Source organism: Megalops cyprinoides, chromosome 4, assembly GCF_013368585.1.
Source record: "Megalops cyprinoides isolate fMegCyp1 chromosome 4, fMegCyp1.pri, whole genome shotgun sequence".
Lineage (NCBI taxonomy): Eukaryota > Metazoa > Chordata > Actinopteri > Elopiformes > Megalopidae > Megalops > Megalops cyprinoides.
In genome coordinates this window covers 37,493,731-37,515,382 of record NC_050586.1, presented here as the reverse complement: position 1 = coordinate 37,515,382, position 21,652 = coordinate 37,493,731, and the positions used below count along the sequence as shown (strand labels likewise).

Below are 21,652 nucleotides of genomic sequence, written 5' to 3'. Positions count from 1 at the left end.
GCAATTTAACAGGTTGTCTTACATCTACAACCTCGAAGAAGCAAGAGAAATGACTGAATTTGCCAGACTCAAAAAAACCATAATTGTTGCAACACTCTGGAAGACTCATTCAGTCACTTCCATGTCACTTAGTCACTTTTTGGAATTTTAGTGTGAGAATTAAAATTTAGTTGAATCTCTAACACTGCAATATCTGACACAATTGTAATGCCTCCATCTCTTACTCTGTACTTTGAATTTTCACAGTGGCGAGCAGTATGTATACAGTCAGACATTGTGTATATTCATTGTTAAATGCGATTTTAAACATGTTTCCTATGTACAACTGACTGCGAAGTTATTGCTCATGAGAAAAATATTTGCAATAAGTATGCAAATTTGTATTAGTGATCGTTGCTAGGACTGAAAGTAGGACAGTGAATAAATATGAACGTACATTGAATGTTTAATGGCATTTTTTTTGAAAATCATGACCAAATTTGAGTCGCACATTATGAATGCAATTTTATTTATAATAATTTAACACAAAAATGTTTGGCTTGCTTCCCTTATTAAAAAACATGATTTAAAAACAGACAGTAAAATACACAGCAATGTAAACCTGCTCCAATCATACAATTAAAGAGCAATAGCATAATAAAATTGTTCCGTCAATTTGTTTATAAAAACTAACTATATTAATCTACGACTGCTTTTCAGCAACCTAAAAATGTCCTTGAAACCATTACATAGCACAATGTATGAGCTACACTTTGTCAGTAACTCCAAACAGCGGTCCACTGCAAACATGGATAGTGGTTGGCTTTTGCATAAACCGCTCACAGTGATGAAGCCTCTGTTAGTGCAAGCGTGCTCGCTCCGTCGCTCTGAGTGAACGCGGGAGGGTCTGCACGTGTGGTTTAGGATGGCTTTACTGCACCACCCTGATGGAGTGGATGTGAGAGGAGGAGGAGGAGGGGCCTCGGGGCTTCTGGGAGAGGCCCCTGCCGCTCGAGGCCACGGCGCTTTGCTGCGACGGTCTGGGAAACTTGGCCGCCGTCGCCTGGCCGACAGTAAGCTGGGAAAGGGGAAACAACAAGGGTACGTCTTCTCATTTCCAAACGCCTGCTGGGAAATGATAATTACACTGATGGCTGTTGATGACTCCTAATCACCTCGTTATTATCATCACAAGAGGAAACAATGATATGACATACACACGCACACAATATACAGCCACAATGTTTGTTAGCCTGGTCTTAGATGTATGGCAAAATATTTAGCTCCAGCATGCATTTGTCCCTTTTGTATGTTAGCCATTACTCCAGTTGGATAAGCTCTCTGTCACATGGTCACCACTACAGTGCCCTGATCTGTGGTGATTTGACGCTGTGTACCTGTGTGATAGGGTGATGTCGCTCCACGATGACAGAGCTCATGGGCGGGGCCACTCCGGTCACCTGGAGGTGGCTCGGTGCGCGGGTGACCTTCGCTCCGGGCTCCGAGCGACCCGTGATGCGAGCGGTGATGGTCTTTGCGGCTTTCTGTTGGCCGGACGTCACGATGTGTGCGCTGGCCTGAGGCAGGGGGGTGAATAAAACCGAATTACAAATAACAGGATGAAAATGTGACTGAAAGTTTAGCGGCAGGGATTAGGCGTGACATGGAACAGCTTGAATGGATACACTTCTGTTCTTCTGTGCTGGAAGTCGCTCTGGACAAGAGCATCTGCTAAATGAATGTAATGTAATGTAACAGGGTCATTATCTGAAAGCCACCCACTAGTTTTGCAGCAAGTAGTACTGGACACAAACATATTCTGCATGCATAGGACTAAAAGCCACACAGCCCTTTGCATGTTCTAGACCTTTATATTAAAAACAATCATGAATCTGAACAGTTAAACGTGCATAACTGCAGTAACTCCCTTAATTCTACTTCCAAAGACAAATTACCCAGTCCTCTGCAACTGTGTACTGCAGGAGGAAGATGTGGAGAATCACAGTACCTGTCTGAGGGAGGATGCAGTGCCCCCTGGTGGCACAACACTGTCGATTACAGTGGTGGACGTGAGACCTGTTCTGGAGGGACCAGGAGCAGATCCCATCTGGGACAAGAACTGAAACGACAGAGACGCCATGGAGAGTCACAATGCTCTGTCCTTCCAACAATATGGATCATTAAGAATAGGCCTTATTTAAACCTTTTTAGACAAATCTGTAGCAGCCAGGAGAGTGGGCACAATCTAAAAACTGAAAATATAAATATATTTTTAAAATATTTTATAAATATTTTGCTTTATAATTGTAGGAAAGAGACTGAGATTATGAGAATGGTCTCCAGAGATGGGACGGCTCAGGTTTCGGGAAGATGGGGCTCACCATTTCCTCTGAATCGCTGTGGGGTGGGGGTGGTGGAGGCGGGGACTCTGACGGGACCGGGCTGAACCGTGTGGAAGAGGCGGGCTGGGGCGGCGGCAAGAACCGGACCGAGGAGCTGGAGCTGGGCTCATCCCGCGGGGTGGGCAGGTCTGCAGGACAAACTAATCAATCCCTCACAGACCAGAGCAATCAATCCCAAAAAGCTGCTCAAAGAAACCACATTCATTGTTAAAATGATCTCTAATGAGGCCCGCACTTTAAATAACGTCAGCTATTTTTGGCACCGGAAATAACACTACCTATGATGTGGCAATGTAATCTATTCATTTTCTCCTTTGCGCTTCAGGAAATTAAATCTTGTGTCTCGAGGATCTAAATCAAACTAATCGGTCTCACAAAGCATTTAAAAAGCAGGAATGAAAACATAACAAAATAAATATGCGTAATTCAATCTGCAAAAGGCAAATTTATCTGTTGCAAAAATAATTGCGAGTAGAAATACTTAGCTAATCGCATAAGCAACGCCCAATAAAAAAGCCACGAGGGATCAGTTAAATACACACCATTAAATATTGCAAAGCGTTATGGTGAATTAAAAAAGGCTTCCTGCGCTGACAGGCTCAGAGTGGAAGACTCACGTTTGCCTTCAGACAACCATGCCCTTTCCTTGTACAGACCTATTTAAACACACTGGGCTCAAACATAGCGCTGCTGGGATCTGGAATAATGTTCATGTTTCGGTGACATAAAAATGTCACGACCTTCAGCTAAACCGGCTGTCGAGTCAGCGTTTCCCGGACAGATTTACTGGCGTTCATGCCGGAGAGAGAGAAAAACGACGCCCACTCCACTCACAGTAAATTCATAATAATCAACGGCTCTGGAGTGACTGAGGGGGGGAGTGTGTGGAGGCCCCTCCCTTCCATTAATGGATTTCTAGATGTCACGCGACCCCGTGCGTTTCCGCTTCAGCGCTGGCGCGTTCGGGGAAGTGTCCGCCTTACGGATGAGCACGGCTGGCTTAAATGTCTGACAGGGCCATCAGCTCCGTTAATTACCCGGTTTCCTCTGACTACGGTGTTGATAATTAAAAAAAAAATCAGAGTGTAAGAAATGTGGCAATTGCCAAATGACTGATTAAAGCCTCGTAACTGGACATACTGTAAGTTTTAATTGAAATTAAAAGCATATGCAGCATCTGTGTTTGATTTGTAAGGTCTGTAACAGGTGCTTGATGTGGGCACTGGGTAGCAGAGTGCCTTTGCTTAGATAACCTGACTTGTTCAAAGCTAGAGCTCTGCTGTTGCACCTTTTAGTAAAGCACTTAAAGTGTATGGCTTCAGCAAATATCCACCTGTACAAATGGATAATGGATATAAAACATAAGGTCTGCAAGCTGCCCAGAATCAGGCTGTCTGTGTTGGAAATAATTTATGTTACAAGTACACGGTGCTCGGCTACTCAGGTCTGCAGGCTCGGCTGGTGATGTCTGACCTCTCTCTCGCCTGTTGTCCCCCACGTGGAACATGGACATGGCCTCCATGTTGAGGGCGCAGACTCCACGCATGAAGGCCTTCTTCATGGCCTCCTCGTACTGCTCCCTCTCAGACTGCAGCCTCTGCACCTGCGCCCGGGCCCTGTCCAGAGCTTCCGATTGCTGCGAGTGAGACAGACGCTTTACATGGGGTTCGGTCCAGACTTCCAGTACTAACAGTAGTGCTGTGTCTTCGTTATCTTACACTGGGATACCCCGGCCTGGGTGACACGCTGTAGAGGTCTAACACACTGACTACACAGACCAGTATTCCTAGGGGGGGGGGCTCTGCTATCTCCATACTGCAAAGTATACATCCCCCTGAGCCTTCTAAAGTTGGTGCAAAAATATAACCCAATACAACTGGGCTCTAATTTCTGTTTATGGTCTCGCAGGAACAAAGACTACCAAATGTGATCCCTTCCCTGAAATATTTCAAGAGCTGACAAAACGCTATGCAAAATTTAATTCAAAATTACTATCAATCTCATGCGTTTGCACGCTCCATGTTAGCTCCTCAAGCTTATATTCAGGGACCTTGTTGCCCCTCTTAACCCTGGGGTCTCCCTCTCTTTACCCAGGGGTTCCCCACCGCTGTTGTGTTCACTCTTCTGCTATAGCAATATTAACCCTTTTTTCCCTCAACCCTACAGAAACATTTTCACTCTCTTTAAGATTTAAACTGTCACATCACAGCTGTTCACATACAACCACTACTGAAGCTGCCTACAAATGGGCAGCAGAACTGTGTAGCAGTGAGGGACCTGACAAAATACCAGGGAGCTACAGGTTCAAATCCAGGGTGAATCACCCAATAATCATCATACCCTTGAGGCATCTGCTCTTAATCGCCTCAGAAAATATCCAGCTGTGTAAATGAGTCATATATACCACATGGAGAGAGGCCTCAGCTTAAGCAGGTTAAGCAATTATGTAACAGAGCAAATGATAAAAAAAACTTCATCTTTAAGTTAAAAAAGATAATAAGTAATGTTAGTCATTAGTCATGTAATTCTAGGACTTCTGATTTAGCAGCATATTGACAGGGAAGGTGTGTACAATGCGAGTGGCTCCCCTCACTTCCTCCCACGGCAGGAAGCCGTCTCCTCAGTGACGGCAGTAAAGACCTGCCTGCCTGTGTGCTGCCAGCAGGCTACACTGCTGAGCTGGCTCTCGCTGCCTCTGCTTATGCAGCACTCTTCATCAATCATACTCACTCACCGTGACCGCACTGCACTTATTCACAAAGATTATTAACCTTTCCAGATGAGCTCGTTTACAAAAAAATACCAGAAAGTGCCGTTCGCCTTTTTTTTTTTTTTCTCCTCCCCCCTGCACGTTTGACGAGCCCCTAGAAAGTCCACTCTCGACGCCGTTTTCCCCCCCTCGGCTCCTCGTTTGCGGCAATGCTTTTGGGCTATACTCCGCCTGCTCTACAGTGGGAGCGAAGCAATCGGGTTCTGTCACGTGGATGGGTGCTGTGCTGCTGCTCCCGAAATACCCAGCATGCAGTTGTTGAAATGAAAAACAACACTTCTGACACACAAGGAAAGGAAAGAGGACATTGTCAATGGACGTGCCCGTGAAAAGACATAACCTAAAGTAATAAACAGAAGAACGATATCCAATATGACCACGGACAGCGCTGGCTCTGGCAGTCCTACCACGGAGAGGGAGAGCGTACCGACGGGCATATGCGCAGTGTGGCACGGTGCCAAACCCCCCCCCCCATTGTGTGACACACGTGCCGGTCTGTTGCGCCAGCCTCACCTCGTTGAGCTTGGCGTCGTAGTCGGTGGACAGCCGCATGCAGACCTGCTCCGCTCGCACCTGGCACGCCCGCTCCACCCGCTCCCTCCACTTGGTCTCGATGAGCGAGTGCCAGGCGGCCCACACCTTCCTCTTCAGCTGCAGCTGGTAGTGCTGTCTCGCCAGTCTGGAGCCGTACGCCTGGCGACCACCGAAAACGAGACCTTCCTCATTTCTCTACAGGGCCCGAAACCACTTGCTTAGCGCGAGTGAAAATAATCACCAGACAAAGAAACCCAACACTAGCATCCTCTCTACCACTAAAATGTAGATTACTGTTGACATCTGTGGGTCTACAATAGTACTTCATAAAAAATAAAATAATAATAAAAAAAGGCACCAGGAGAAAAATTTGAAGATGAGCATGTGTGTGCATATAGCAAGTAATCACATTATGGTACATAAGTCTGGAAGACCCCCAGAATTTACATAAACCATAAAGATGTTAGATTACTGTCATTAGAGTTTAACAGTGTATTACACTGGAAATGTATTTGCATAAGTTCCTTTTAAATAGCACTCTCACATAGAAACTGATATCTTTTACTACTCTCATAAGGATATATGCCTGTGACTATTATTAATGTTGTCTTTCTATAAAAATGCAAATAAAATGGAGGCAAAAAACAAATAGGCAAAAAACTGGTTGAGATCATTTTCAAACAAACCCTGGGAAAAAATCCTTCGCATCCGAATGTTAAACAGACATTAAGGAGTATGCCCCATCTCTTCATTGCTCTGAACACATTAAGAATTTGGGAACAGCAAACCAAAAGTAATTATTTGGTATGGGGAGTGCAAAGAAGCGAGTGAGCCTGGCGCTGCCGTCTTTGCGCCCGACCAGCTCGGCGACGGCACTCAATCTGTCACCGGGCCCATTTCCAGCACGCGGGATTTGTGACAGAGAAAGGGAAGCGAGGTCAGATTGAGCTGGACCCCCCCCGGGCACTCACGCAAAAAAAAAAAAAAAAAAAAAAACAACGCAGCATACAAATGGGTAGTTTATGGCAGGGTAGCTTTTTTTTCCGCTGACTCTTGTTCAGTCTGCGAAATGCGATTGCGAGCGTTCTTCATCTCTTAACAGTTCCCACGCTAAAAATCTACCGCGTTCACTGTGCTGTTTCCTGGTTGTTGCCTTGTTATTCTCCCCCTGGGTGAGCCCACCCGCTGCTGCCGCTCCCTGCTGCGATTCGTCTGCGTGGCCCCGCCCCCCTCTGCCCCGGTCACCTCCTCCTTGGCGTCGGTGCGCTGCAGCCTCCAGTGGGTGAAGGTTCTCATCATCTCCATTCTGTCCCTCTGCCTCTCCAGCCTGGAGGTCAGGGAGCTGATCACCTGCGGGGGGGAGGAGACGCGGACGCTTTAGCGCACAGCGCAGTCGCGCGCGTCCTAGCCCAGACATCCTCGTTCCGTCAGACGGAGACCGAAATAAACACGGCAAATTAATCCCACAGTGCAAGGAACTCCAAAGGAAGCTGACGCTACACATCTGTCTGCCTCACATCAAATGTGACGCTTTGGCAAAGGGAACAGAAGCTCAACGAAAAACATCACCATTTCAGCTCATAATGACCAATTAACCTGTTCAGCTCAAGCTTGAAACTAGCTAAAGTTTCAACGAACTATTTGAAAATTCATCCTATGGAAAGCACTTGGCTGGACACATCAGATATATGGCTCATAAGATTCCGGAACGAATCTTTTCAGTGTACTGTATGTACTGGTTCACCATTCTAAAAGATTTGTTCATTCGACTCACCAGTCAGACAGCCTCCCCGATATCCTTTGAGTGACAACTACAGCCTACAGATATCTACAAAACTGATGAACTGAACCAAATATTCCTATTGTGCTGACCAAAATGATTCGGTTGAGTGTGTGAGCGTCTCGCACCTCGTCCTTCCTCTGGTTGGAGGTCTTGTAGGTGTCCAGCAGCTCCTTCAGGTTGTCCATCTCGGTGGTCAGGCCGGTCACATGAGCGGCGTGCCTCTCTCTCTCCTTCCTCAGCTCCAGCTTGTGCTTCTCCTTGAAGGACAGCTTCCACTTCCTCAGCTCCGTCATCACGTTCGTCTGGAACGGAGGGCCACTTCCTGTCACGTGTTGAGCTCACCGAGCATGCTCAGTGCGGCGGTTTAAAAACATGCACGCGGGTCAACTCGTTCATCTCTACGGCCATGGCAGCGATGTCGCAAGGCAGTTTGGAAACTGTGACCAACAGCTGTGAGTCTGTTATACAGTACTGCTGTTGGAGGGTACTTAAACAGCTTTAGGAAACATTCAGTTGTAAAAATGGGAAATAAAGTAAGCAATGCAAGTTGCCTTGGACTAGGGCATCTGCTAAGCAAATCAATAAATAAAATAATCATCTGTGGTCATGCAGATGCAGGATCATAATCTGAGACCTACAAGAGCTAAGGTGCTACTTATTTGGGAAAATCAGTGCACTCTGTTGCTTCCACTGTGCATTAAAAGCTCCACCAAGACACTAGATCATTGGATTACAAGCTCCACCTAGCAACACTAGATCATCGTCAAAGGCATCGCCTATTTATTGAGATCAACACTTAAAATGAAGACGTATTAGGTGGACCTCGGAAAGTACTGCAGGCTCGTTTACACTAAAAGGCTTCAGAGCTGGTTATGTGCGGCTCCTTCCTCTCAACTCCAGGGCAGGTTTAAGAGGATCAGCGCTGTGTGACTGCAGCCGCGGCGATCCGCTAAGCCGCTGGGCGAGGTCTTTAAGAGGCGGGAACCTGCCTTCAGATTATTGCTCCAGGTGTCCAGGATCTTCTCCATCCTGCCCAGGTTCTCTTCGGTGACAAACAGCTCCGTCGTCACGTTGACCTGCGGATCCACGCTGCCCTGGCTGGACTGTTCTGACTGCTCTCCATCCCATTCTACATCATTCACAGGGGTCTTGGACAGTTTCTCTTCAACTGAAGCTATAGAGGTTATAGCAACACAAACACTGTATGTACCCATACATTTTCTTGACAACTACTTTAGAGAACATAATGATGTACCCAAGTATTTTCTTGACAAGTACTTTTAAGAACATAATCAATCAAGCACTGGTGCCGCAATAAATCTTTGCCATCTTTGAGAATCATTTTGCAAATAAACTCGCACCCCAAGATTTTTGCCTTTGCTAAATATATTCCTGCCGTGGAGGAACCAGGAGTTATAGACCGCTTGTGGTTCCTGTACACATAGCTGTACAACAGGTGTACCACACTACAACATAATTCTATGCAACACTGATTTTAACAACATGGAATACTGTCGCAGTCACATATGTGTACATTTGTGACATGTGATACATATACACATTGTCCTGTCCTTGAAGGTCCACTGAAGAGAAATCATTTCTAAATGGCAAGGAAAACTCCTCAATGCTCTAATGTCCTACTGCGTGCGTATTCTGGCCTGTCATTGTGTAATGCATGGCTGTAATTTAAATCCCACTTGTAGCCGTCAGCTCAGTTCAACATGTACCTCCAGCAGTCCGAGGCGCTATTGGCAGCGGGGAGACTCTGGCCGACTCCAGCTCGCTGCTGGTACACTTCTGTTCAGACGCGGACTCTTGAGACAGACAGACATAATGACAGACAGACAGGGAGAGAGGTAGGAACAAAGAGAGAGAGAGAGAGAAGTGGTTAGAATGCTAAGAATGACAGCGAGGGCATCTCATCCAGTAATGGCTTCATGTCAATATCTTAATGCAATTCTGTAGTGGGCTGGTGCTCAAGGACAAAAAACCCGTTGGCTGTGTTCCAGAGGATCGTTACCAATGGGCTCCTGCAAGTGCTGCAGCGTTTCACAACCAGCTGCCTGATCTATTTCTGCTGGAACTCAGACCGCAGCAGCACCGGTTTATAGGGAAGGCTATTGATTGGAGCTTGCAAGAGAAACAGGAGCACCCGGAGGAATTTGTGTTAAACTGTTGTTTCAACTGAAATTGCTTTGACTCCACTGTTTGCTAGGACTTGCATTATTTGCCACATCTTAAAAAACAAAGTGAAACAAACAACCCGCAAAGCACTCGCAGTGTTGGCACAGTGAGTTAAATTCGCTTAGCAGGCTTTGATCTTACTGATTGACTTCATTTCCTTAATTGGCTCTGATGCTGAAAATCACTCAGCAACACTCAAGTAACAAAAATAGCACTTTGGCGATTTGTCAGGCTGTAGCCCTTTAAGGGCTGCCATTGCCATTTACTCAAATTTAATCAAATATCTATTAATATGCGAAGACAACTTTTTCCTTTGCGTATACATTACTGTGATGTTTATATATTGCACTTACAGCTAATGATTTTATTAATTAATACACTACTGCCTGTTCTGTGCCAATGCTCTATTTCTTGTAGGTATTTTTATACATTAATAATATCTCTGCCATTATAGCCTTATAAGTCGTTTTTGATACGAGCGCTGGCCAAATAAATAGATAAATAATAAAAAGTCTTAGACACCCTGTCAAGGGTACAGTTAAAATCAGACAGAGGAAGAGGAGATCAAAAATAATAGTGGGACTACAAAATGTGTATCGCCTCAATAGCATGAAGAAAAAGGCTCTGTACAAAGAACAATATCTTTCAGCCGACAGAATAAGCTATATGCATTAGGATAAGGTAAAAAAAAAAAAAAATACAGTAATTAATTACCCCAGAAAGATTACTGTGACGATTGAAAACAGCAGTCACCGTATTCAGTGACCATTTTGGCAAGATACTTCTTATCAAGTACATTAACTTTTTGTTCTATAACCAACTGTGTTCAAGCGCACGATATGCAAGTTTTGTGGTAGTCTCTCTCTTCGTAGCCTCTTTTAGCATAAGGGTCACCGAGTGCGTCTCAGGGTGCACCTCAGTTTACCTCCTGAATTCTCAGACACAGCATCGCCCGCTGCCACAGAGACTCGTCCATCAGTTATCTGCTTCAAGGCAGGCTTGGACTGCCGGAGGACGGACGCATCAAATTTGGGAGTAACGACAGCATACCGAAGCAGCTCCTCGTATTCATCCTGTCAATCAGTCACATGTAAACAGCAAAGAGGACAATATAAACCAAGTAAATCCTACAAAATGAGACTATAAACCAAACAATCAAAGCCATCGTGACTTTGACCCACAGTATAGTCAAAACGGTCTAGCTTTATGCTGTTTCTTACTCTTGATGACTTTACTGCTGCAATCTGTCCAGCATATTTGAAATTGAGTTCATGAAATTGAGTTTATAGTTATCAACAATAAAGCCATGACACCATATATTTCCCACATTGCCAAATGTACACAATTTTAGTCAGATTGGTCCTTTGCAAATTTCCACATACACTCCGAAAAGACTTTATAATGGGAATTCACACTAAAAGATACTATTTTATAGGCCTAAAATGCAACAAATCTGTAAGCCTATAAATGCATTCAACTACCAAGGCTGGTATAATATGTTGTTGGGGGACTGGATGCGAAAAAAGAAATCATACTGTGCACATTTCTCCCAGGATTTAAAAACCCCAATCAACATTCACACTATGCATATACAAATGCAGCCCTCCCACTACACTATCACAGACCATGTTTATTTAATAAACACTTCGTACCTGTAACTCAGAAGAGACCGAACTGCCCCGATCAGAGTCCTTTGGCAGAACTGGGCCGCTTACCTCTCCTTCGTCTGAGGACATCTGTGTAATATAAAAGAAATATACATTAATGTCAGCTTACCCTTTCAATACACAGCAGTGCTTTGAGAATGGAAGAACTGATGGCATTATAATGATACGAACATATGTATTAATGCCATGTTTGGCAAAAACCAGTCTTCTGTTAGCTGGAGACACCTTCCAGAGGTACAGTGCCGGTATGCAGTTTAAACACGTGTGCGTGCGACGCAAGATCACGTGGCTAGCTTAGCTCTCCAACAGCTGGCTATTATAGAGCCTACCGCTGCTTTCCCATAGGTAAATAATAGGTAGCTAACTTGCTGGCTAGCTAACAAACAAACATACAAGGTTGTCGTATATTCACATGCTACAATATTAGCTATTTAGCTTATAGCTAAGTAGTAGCAAAGTAACTTCATGAGAAGAAATGATCATGTTACTTACTAGATAGCTCACATAATGCCGAGGACCATCAGATAAATTAGCTATTCTTGTTAAGCAAGGAAATTACCTAACTAGCTTACGTTGGGTACCCTAGAATAGCCAAATCGCTAGCTAACAAGCTGAAGAACGAATAGGCTGTTTACGCTGGGTAGCTAACTCTCCGAGTGTGAATTTTAATTTACTATTGATCTAACAGCTAGCTAGGTTAGCTCGGTCAAACACGAGCAACTTGAAATGACTGATCCAAAGCGTTAGAGTCAGCTAGCTAGCATACTAGTTACCATCTGGACAAGCTAAAGACACCCAAACACAGATCTTGTAGCTAGGTTAAGTTGGGGCGCTTTCCGTCCATCCGTTTTTCCTTTTCTGACTTGATATTCATGTACAATGCTTCCGACTTCAAATCTCTACTTAGCTCTGATTACCTTAGCATTCCGGGGTGTTTGATCACGTTTCTGTCAAAACGGGTGAGCTGAAGTAAATAGCATGGAATGCTGTCTACAACTTCGCAGAACAGCACGAGAATTTCAAACCTGAGGTTCTAACCGACTCGGTTACCGCAGAACGAGACGGGATTGGCTACAGCAGCACGGAAGGGTCTTTTTTCTGTAAATTTCTGATTGGACACTCTGTTTCCACGGCGACGAGTAAGCTAGAAACGACGCTTTGCGCTCCCCCAAATCTGTTACAACTCCCGATAGCGTCTGTGACAACAAAGGGGCAGATTAGTGTGAGTGTTTCGGTAAATTTATGTATTGTGAATGGATCTAATTGCCATGCTGTTGACCTCCCGTGGGGATGGCCCGCAGAAACACAGCAAACACACAGCTTAGCAGTGTTCCTCTCATCCGCTCATGATATGGTTAGCTAATACAGTAACTGAAGGCGGTACTCCTTGGCACAGGATCCTACGTAAACATGTCCGACTGTCTGTACCTTAGCTTGCTAACGTTGGTTACATGTCCTTGTCCTCCTTTGCACAGCTCAATTACGATTAGTTACAAGAGAGGCCGGGAAGACGCCTATCCAGATACACTGTAGTCTATTTTAGTAGAGCGAGCTAACGGAATATACTAGAATTACCTTAGATTCTACAAACGATTAAAGTGTAGACACATATGAGTGAATGTTATATATGTATTAATTTATAAATGATCATGTGTCACAACCTAGCTCAGTAGCTTTTCTGAAGCAGTCTTTTAGCCAACCCCCACTTTTAAAACTACTCTCAGAATACTCAGAGCACTATCGTAATGAAAGCAAACCATAAACAAGTGAATACACATATCAGAGCATGCACAAATAAACCACAATTAAATAGCTGTTACGTACTTACACGCGTTAGATTTTTGTACTGAATTGGTGAGTACCACCTGCCAACATGCCTTCTCGCTGCCATATTTATTAGGAACCATCAAAATGAGAAGCATTTGTTTATCAGCAGACAGGAAAAGGAGAAGTCCCCCAAGGTCAAGACCTGGTCATTTGGTAATGGCATTATCCGCAAGTGGCATAAGCTCAACAGCAGGGACACCTTCCAGACTGCAGCATATGGTCAGACACTGGCTGCATCGATAGAGAGTACACGGACTTAGCCTACCTGGCCGACCAAAAACAACAGCAACAACGACAAAAAACACTAACTTTGGAAGCTTGGTCTAAAATCCATCAACTATGAATGCAAAGCAAGATGTTACACCACTTGGTGTCATAATGGAGATCTCAGTTACATTTTTGTATTGGTAAGTGCAGGGAGAGGCTGCAGTCTTGAAGGCTGAGGGCATTCCGTGAGGCTTGTTCACAGTGCGCCATTTGAAAGGAGAAGGTAAAATACGAGGAACAGGGAAATTACTGTTAAAACTGAGGTAAAATAATTTGCCTCACATGAGCCATTTTAACACTTGAAAAACAGCAATTTTGAAATGACAGATGCATGTTCAGAACAGTCAAAGAAACATGCAGAATACAGTACAAAGTACAAATTGAAAACTGGTACTAGGCAGGCTACTGTACAAAGTCCAAATAGTATTGTTTGTATGACAAACAACAATATATTTCACAGTTGTTGCCATGTTTGGCAGTTTTATAGTCAATGTTGCTAGGTGGTCAGAGATAAAAACAGAACAATTTTGATTTATCGTTGGTACAATCCCTCCACCAACATTCAGTACCTACAGGGGGATTAAATGTGTCTGTTAAAAAGAAATTTGAATGGTTTTGAGGCAGAAAAGAATTGTGCACAACATTATTGTTTTCCTTGTAGTTTCTCTTTGCCATTGGCAAATGCAACATAGCTCTTTCCTAGGCTTTCCTGGTAAACAGCAGGATGACAGATATTGTATGTTACAGTCATGTATTCAGCTTTTGAATTCCTTCAGTCCTCTGTCTAGGTTCCACATTGTTGTGGCTGCATTTCCTCAAAGTGTACAGTAAATATTTAGACTTAATTTATTGAACTTAAAGTACACCCGTACTATGTTACCTGATTATGTATATTCAGTGTAATTTGATTGGAATGGCTCTTGAATTGAGTCAAGAGTCAGCCAATGGCATGTCAACAGCTTGCATGATCATTATCAGTGCAAATAGTTTTCAATGACCAAAACCGATTTTTGTTGGGATATTCAAGTGGGTTATTATGAGTTACAACATTGAATATCTAACTTGCAAGTTGTGAGTTGGCACATGACTTGAAGTGTTGCACTCTTACAAGAAGTATTTTAGAACTAATCCAGCAGAAAAATGTGTCAATGAACAAATGTATGAAATGCTATTCACCTTAGGGGGACATCACTAAAGGGTTACCTATTGAATAGTAATATCAGCTGTATTAGCTGTAATATTTATTCTAAATTTCAGCATTCAAGTATAATGCCCTACAGTATGAAATACAGTATAAATGTTTTGCCTGCTTTTTTGTTTACTGAAATATTTGTTGAAAACACTTCTGTTCATGTCGTTGCCATGGAAATTAATTATCTGTAAATATATATCTTCATACCTTTCTTATGCTTCTCTAATGTAATAAATACAATAACAATTGATGTTATAATATCGTCCGTGTGTTTTATATTGTTATAGTGCTTTCAAATATTTAAGTCATATTTAAACATGCCTTTTAAAACTGTCTTATAACACAAAGACAAATTTTAAGAGATTTTAAGGCCACAACAGATTTTAAGGCCACATTCTATATTGAGGTCCCAGTGATTTATTTAACATAAGATCATTTATTGGTGTGCTTGTTCCAAAGTAGACATCATTCATCCCTTATTCAGTACATTACTTTTAAGACAGGTACAGCAAGTATAGGTTTTGCAGCCTTAAAGGATGTTCAGCAGTCAGGTCATACTTATAAGGAAATAGTACTTTCTTCATCAGAACAGGCACTGCAAAAAAGTACTTAGGGATAAAAAATGTGCCCATATGCAACAATACAGCAATGTTATGCCTTATCTTCATTTACATACTTCAACAGAGGCCCTACATCAAAGAGGAGGGAAGAAGATGCATTATAATGTTGGCAAATCAGATGTATCTAAAGGGCCTTTATTTCATTTAGAGGTGTTGAGATGTCAATTGCAGAAAAGGCTTGCCGTTTAAGTGTGACTAAGTGTGTGGGGGTGTGCTGATCTCTGACTCTGGTTTGATGCGTAAAAAGTATGGCTATAGTTGTGTAAACACTGCAAAACAGCCTGCTTTTAATCGTTAACATATCTGACATTTTTAATGGCAAAAAAGTTGCCTGAAGAATTCATTTGGCATAGCAGCTAGTTACAAAAAACGATGCTGTGCATGCATGGTAACAAGCCTTTATTGTTGTGTGCCATGATTTGGATAACAATAAGCATTGATGTATTGTGATGCTCCTTGCTTTCTGTGATCTGCGTGCCATCTGTAATCATAATTTGAAGTGTCCTATTAACTTCAAAGCTGTGAATAGTGTGGTGGGAAAATGATGTCATTCATATGGCTACTGATCTCATTTGTGCGACTTATTCGGATGTACATAGCACTCACTGCCTTGAACATACATTCTAAGGACCGATTCTTTCATGTTGATTTATTATATAATTATTTCTAACAGTGCGCGTTTTTGTCAAAATCACAAGAAGACCAATAAACGAAACAATTCCTTGCCATTTGCTGTGCTGCACTGCATCATTCCTGATAATGCCTTGGCCTCCAAACAGTTCCCCCTGTATCTTCAGTTTTTTTAATAGCTTTTCTTTCACTAGAGTACTGTTATCCTTTAGGTTGTCTAGCTCTCAGTGGCTGTGCACTCCTTTTACCAGTAGTTATTTGCACTACCGGTCTATGGTAATTCTTCAAAAGTTCACTGTGGGACTGTATTTGTGAATTTGTATTAGGGGAAGGGGTCCCTCCTCAGGCCCTACACACATCAGCCAGACCACTGCACTCAGCTTCTTTAAGATGCTTGGCTGTTCCCCCTTCTTGTAGTCTCGCATCCTGGTCACACCCACTGTCTGTCTTTGCGCCTGTGTGGTGGAAAAAGCTTCCTTTTACTATATTTTATAATAAAAATATCCTTTTATTATATTACCTTTGGTAATATAATAATTGTGCTTGGTAAAGATTATGGGCCATATGATTTGCTGCAAATGTTCTCATAAGATTAACTGTTTTACAGACAATGGAACATGGTGTCTCAGGAAAGCTTATTTACATATCTGCAGGAGGTTCTGTCTACAGGAAACCATTCGGTCCATGAATTAGCATAACAGTCACCACTGTTCTTGTGTGAGTGATTGAGTTTATCAGCCTCTTTGTTCTTGAACTGTAGGTGGACCATCATGGTGGGTCCTGTGAGGTATAAAGACAGCAGTAACATTTCTTTGTATTTGCCCTATCTTGCAGTATCCAGTGTACTTGCACATCCTGATGAGCATTTGTTCTCGTCTATAAACCACACTTGACTGGACCCTGTCTTAACTCAGAGATACCTCACATGTATCAATACTTACAGGTTCTTCATAAAGCTGTGCTTTATATGATAATGTATAGTTCTACCATAGGAAAATGCATTAACAATTTGTCAATGGTGCTCACTTGGTGCTACGAAAATGTGAAGATGAAAATTTTCAAATGGTTTATATACTCCAGCTATTTTGCAGAGGAAATATTTCTGTGATGATATGGTAGTGCAGAATGACACAGGGCCACAAAAATAACTGACCAAAGATATGACTTCAGCATGACAAATGTAGTGACAAGATGGACCTTTGCAACAGACTGTAGTGGGTTGTGTCAGTGACAGAGCAAAACAACCGAGCTGGGCCTGTAATCCTAAATGCACAGCAACGAAATGACTCATTCACTTCCACCGACAAAAAGCCACAAAGGTCATCACTCTCAGCTCTTCCCTCAGTCATTATTGTGGGCTTCACAATTCCATCAGCGCACACAATGGTCCCTGGAATGGACACAGACCTACAGCATCAATTGAGTGGTATAAGCAGTGTATTTTTAGTAAAAAAGGCGGTCTCTGTCAAGGCTGAATTTGAAAACCCTGACGGCCGTGGGCAACACTGTACCCTCACGCTGCCATTGCAGTGAACAGTAATGCGTGACGGGGCTCGGTTACGCCTTCGAACAAACGCAAAGAACGGGAGCCGGCCGCTCTCAGGTGGCCTCATTTGTGATGGCTGACGTAAAGCCTTCCTTTTCTGAAAGCCTCTGACCTGTGAACAGCGACTTTTGAAAAGCTACATTGAAAAAATGTGCCACTTAATCCTGAAATGCTAAATGTCTAAAGGGTTTTTCTTTTTCAATGAAAAAAAAAACATACACCACAGGAAATGGGACACACAAGTCCTCTGTTTGTTTTGATTCCGTGTAAGTGTGTCAATACAAATAGTTGTACTCTGCAATCAGCAACACAAGCTTAGAAGCGCAGCGTGCTATCGATTGCTACTGTGTTTAGCCATTCATATAATGTAGCCGGTGCTTGGGCTCTGTGGAAGTGTCAGATGGGTCAACTGAATAGTGTAGTTTTTCCAACTAAATGTGGTCACATTGCACATTTATACAACTACACAAGTGTTAAACATTACGTATCTGTATGAAGTATTCATAATACATTGTGTATGACACATGATACACTTTGACTACACATCATAACACACAGTGAAATGAATATCACATCCAACCCCACCAATAGTGTCAAATGACACACATGACATAGCTGGAGTGAGAGATGTCTCTGTGTCATGTGACACTGTTGGCGTTGTGCAGCAGGTCTTTTTAAACATCTCATATAAGGCTAATATGACTATAAGAGGTATACAAGCACCATTGAGTGCACCTGATATGGAATTGAGAGTTTAGGCTAGAAAAGAAGTATTTAATTGCACTTTTTGTATGTTTTAAATAGTGTACCAAACATTTGTGGTAATGCAGCACTATCCAATGTTACTTTTATTGTCAAAATAGCAATGTCACTATTACAGAGTGGGATCCAGCAGGCAACACTACAGAGCTTGTTCCCTCCTACACTGCTTTCCAGACAAGAAACCCAGACACTTACCATTTCAAAATCCCCGGCAATGTTAGCCTAAGAACTTCTGAAGGCTGCAGGGCAAGTCCGATCTCTCCTGCGTTTTCCTTTATGGCTGAAAACACACTTATGCACAGTGTGTCGAAGGACCATAGTGCTGTGAGAGTTAAGCGTGCTTTTGATGAACACCGAACTGCGTGCAGCCATTGAAAACTCAACTCTGCAAAATTACAGATCCAAGAATAATACTGCTCCCACAGAGCTGGATGTGTATTATCAAATGAAATGACTCATTCCACTTGCATTAGGGTGCTGTTTTGCTTCCTCTGGCCCCTGTCATTTTTGAGTATAAAATTAGAGGGTAATGCTACCGAGAGAGGCTAACATTTACAATTAGCAGTGTTAAACAACTTCAGCCATCGCAATAACATATCTGAGGACTGTCTGTCATCAGGCTATTCATTTGTCTTCATTTAATTTCCTGGCGTGAGGCGAGCAGATTTCTCCCGCATGTTAACGCTTGTAATGTATACCTAAGAATTGGCTGTCACGCAGGCCCGCTGTTGTCACTGAGTCACTCTGCTTTCATGACAGCAATGTTTGTCTCCGCAGTGATTCACGGTGAGTCAGAGGGGAACTGTCCCGGTAAAGCGCAATGCAGAGCTAGCCTCCCCGGCTGGTTCTGCTCCATTAGGTAATTGCCTGCAGTTTTCCACCAGCGAGCCCCCCCCCCCCCCCCCCCCCCCCCCCCAACCCACAGCAACAGCAGCAGTGGGAGTGCGGTGGGCGGAATCACGATCTTAATAATTATAATCATAATAATGACTACTGTGATTAGTTTGAAAAATTTTAAGTGCAATTACAGTGATTTTTCAACACCTTCATATTGTACCATAGTATAAAATGCTGAATTATTGTTATTTTTTTGTTGCTGATTTTTGCGAATATGGACAGAAACACAAATTTCGGAACCTGACATGAAATCAATTACCCTTTAAGTACCTGAATAGATCATCACTGGGAGTGGTGGAGTTAGCTATACTGTTTATAAATAGCAAGTAAAGCTCTCAGGAATAGAGTCGTGCCAGTCCTGTCAGTATACCTACACTTCCATTAAGGCTGCATTTTAAGCTCCAGCTGTCTCAGATCCTGTCTTCACAAGTGATTCTCTGCAGGTCAATCTGATAAGTTAGAGTATTTAAGGCAGGGATGTTGGCTCAGGAGGAAAGCTTTGCTCTATGTGATGCTGATGTACTGTACTTCGTGGAAGAGTATTTGATGCAGGGTAACACGCAACCTTGAGTGTCAGAGCGCTGTGACACTTGGTATTGCAGAGTCTTCATGCCCTCAAACTGAAGCGCAGTCTTCCCTGCTCATTCTACTTGCATGCTTTCTCTGGCTCTGGTGCTGCAGTGGCTGGGTGACCTTCCTGCCAAAGCCACTGTACCTGATCCTCCAGATCCATCGTATCTGATCCTCCTTCAGCTGCCCAATGGATAGTCTCCCACTCCACCCGCTCCAAATGCCACACCTTTGATAATCTACCTCCATTGATTACCAATTGCAGCCTATGTCTGGTTCAGAGTTCTAGCACTGGGCACCGTACCCCCATCCACACTGTTCTTACTGTACAAGCCGATAAACCTCTCATCTCTCACCACACCTCTTCTTCTGCCCGGTGGGTCCTCTGCTTACAGCTGTGTGTTTGTCTGGCCCCTTATTTAGTTTCTGATTGAAATCAGGCACCCATCATCCCCACAACTCCGTATTCAGCATGTGAGTCATCTCATTGAACGATATTCTGACGGCTCATCCCTTACGACTGCACACGGGAGCCTAACCCCGGCTTGAATGTCATCGGTCTGCACTTTATCTCTGACAGCATTTTTCAATAAAATCAAGGTTTTGGTTTGGATTCTATAAACTACTGTGTATTTTATAATGTAAAGCAATGGTGAACTGCATTATTTATTCATTTATTTAATGCTGTACCTTTCCACTAACAAATGCAATTAATTTCAGTGTTCCTGGAATCTCTTGTCCTAGCTAACTGAATTTATGGGAATTTCACACGATTGCACTTTTTAGCTGGAATTGTTTTTAGCTGTTTTTGCATTGTATTTTGTAATTTGCTCTGTGCTCTGCGCTAATGCTGTGTATGTACTGATGCCCTGCCACTCACCTTGGATACAAGCATGCTAAATGAAGAAATGAGAATAATGAGTGCCCTGTCTAATTTTAATTGACATGTAACTGAATTGGCATCTAATTTGATCAACATCTAATTGTCAATTAAAGTGATTCCCTGTAGTGTGTCATTCAATGGTTACAATATATGAATACGAATAGGGTGTGTGAAACACTGTGTCCGCTTGCAGGCGAAGCTTTATTTGGAAAAAAAAGGAAAATTTAAATGACCTTGTTCACTCAACAGCAGCCTATCCATGTTTTTGCATGTCTTCAAACATTTGCATTTGCAAATATTCAGAGACCATGAATTGTGCATTTAATACAGCGGTATTTCATACGGTAATGCTGTTTCTCTAACAGAATGAAAGATACATACATGCAAAAAAAAGAATTACCTCACTCATGCAGAAGTGTATGTGAGTGCTACCCCTATTACCTCTATCAGCACAGAGCATGACTGGCGTATGACACAAGACACAAAATGATAGCCAGAGGTAGAAAGATGCCTTATATAACACCGGGTAAAGCCACATATGAAGCAACATATTTATTTCATTCGGGGGGTCAAAGTCTGCTCGGCTGATATGGGAGAGATGGGTTCTTGGTTCCTCCCTGTACTATAGGCCTCTTCCTGGCTTTAAATTAAACTGCACAGAGCTTTGCTCTGCCTGGTGGTGTGCTTTGAAAACCACCTCGCTTCCTTTGTTGGAATTCAGCTCACATCCTCTGCTCAAAGGCTGTAAGAGGTTCAATCTGTTCTGAGACAAAAATCACAATCCATTAAACTTTGTTCCCTGTAGTATTTATTCTCAGGTAGATATACAGTGTGCTTTCTGAGGCGAGCCAGAGCACAGCCAAAAAGAAAGGAAGAAATGAGAAAGAGAAGTATTGAGTCGCAGAGTGAGTTGGAAGCAATCTTGTGTGTGTGTGTGTGTGTGTGTGTGTGTGTGTGCGTGTGTGCGTGCGTGTGCGTGTGTGCGTGCGTGTGCGTGTGTGTGTGTGTGTGTGTGTGATGGAGGGGTAGGGTCCTACTGTTTTGTTCACTTTCAGCTGCTGTAATGAAACATGGTGGCGTCACACCTTAAAGGGCAATGCATATGATATCAACCTCCTAAGAGTACGAAACATTTACAA

The 21,652-nt window shown here is 43.1% G+C and overlaps 1 protein-coding gene across 1 annotated transcript; it reads right to left on the bottom strand.

Moving 5' to 3' along the window:
- Window positions 1-654: 654 nt before the first annotated feature.
- On the bottom strand, window positions 655-12,341 carry poc5 (POC5 centriolar protein homolog (Chlamydomonas)). Its single transcript, XM_036526838.1, has 13 exons — window positions 12,237-12,341; window positions 11,305-11,388; window positions 10,578-10,725; window positions 9,196-9,282; window positions 8,458-8,642; window positions 7,594-7,770; window positions 6,931-7,035; window positions 5,665-5,844; window positions 3,855-4,017; window positions 2,361-2,509; window positions 1,988-2,098; window positions 1,377-1,556; window positions 655-1,057 (listed from the first exon to the last, which is right to left on the bottom strand). Exons 2-13 carry the CDS (start codon window positions 11,386-11,388, stop codon window positions 911-913), a joined length of 1,716 nt encoding a protein of 571 aa, XP_036382731.1. The 5' UTR covers window positions 12,237-12,341; the 3' UTR covers window positions 655-910.
- Between the last annotated feature and the right edge of the window lie 9,311 nt (window positions 12,342-21,652).

Bases quoted from the DNA above. Each gene is read 5' to 3' on its own strand.
- poc5 (XM_036526838.1), bottom strand. From the start codon at position 11,388: ATGTCCTCAGACGAAGGAGAGGTAAGCGGCCCAGTTCTGCCAAAGGAC. The intron at 10,726-11,304 runs GTACGAAGTGTT...ACTGATTGACAG, and splicing joins CGGTCTCTTCTGAGTTACAG to GATGAATACGAGGAGCTGCT. The intron at 1,557-1,987 runs GTACTGTGATTC...CCCCTGCCTCAG, and splicing joins CTGCATCCTCCCTCAGACAG to GCCAGCGCACACATCGTGAC.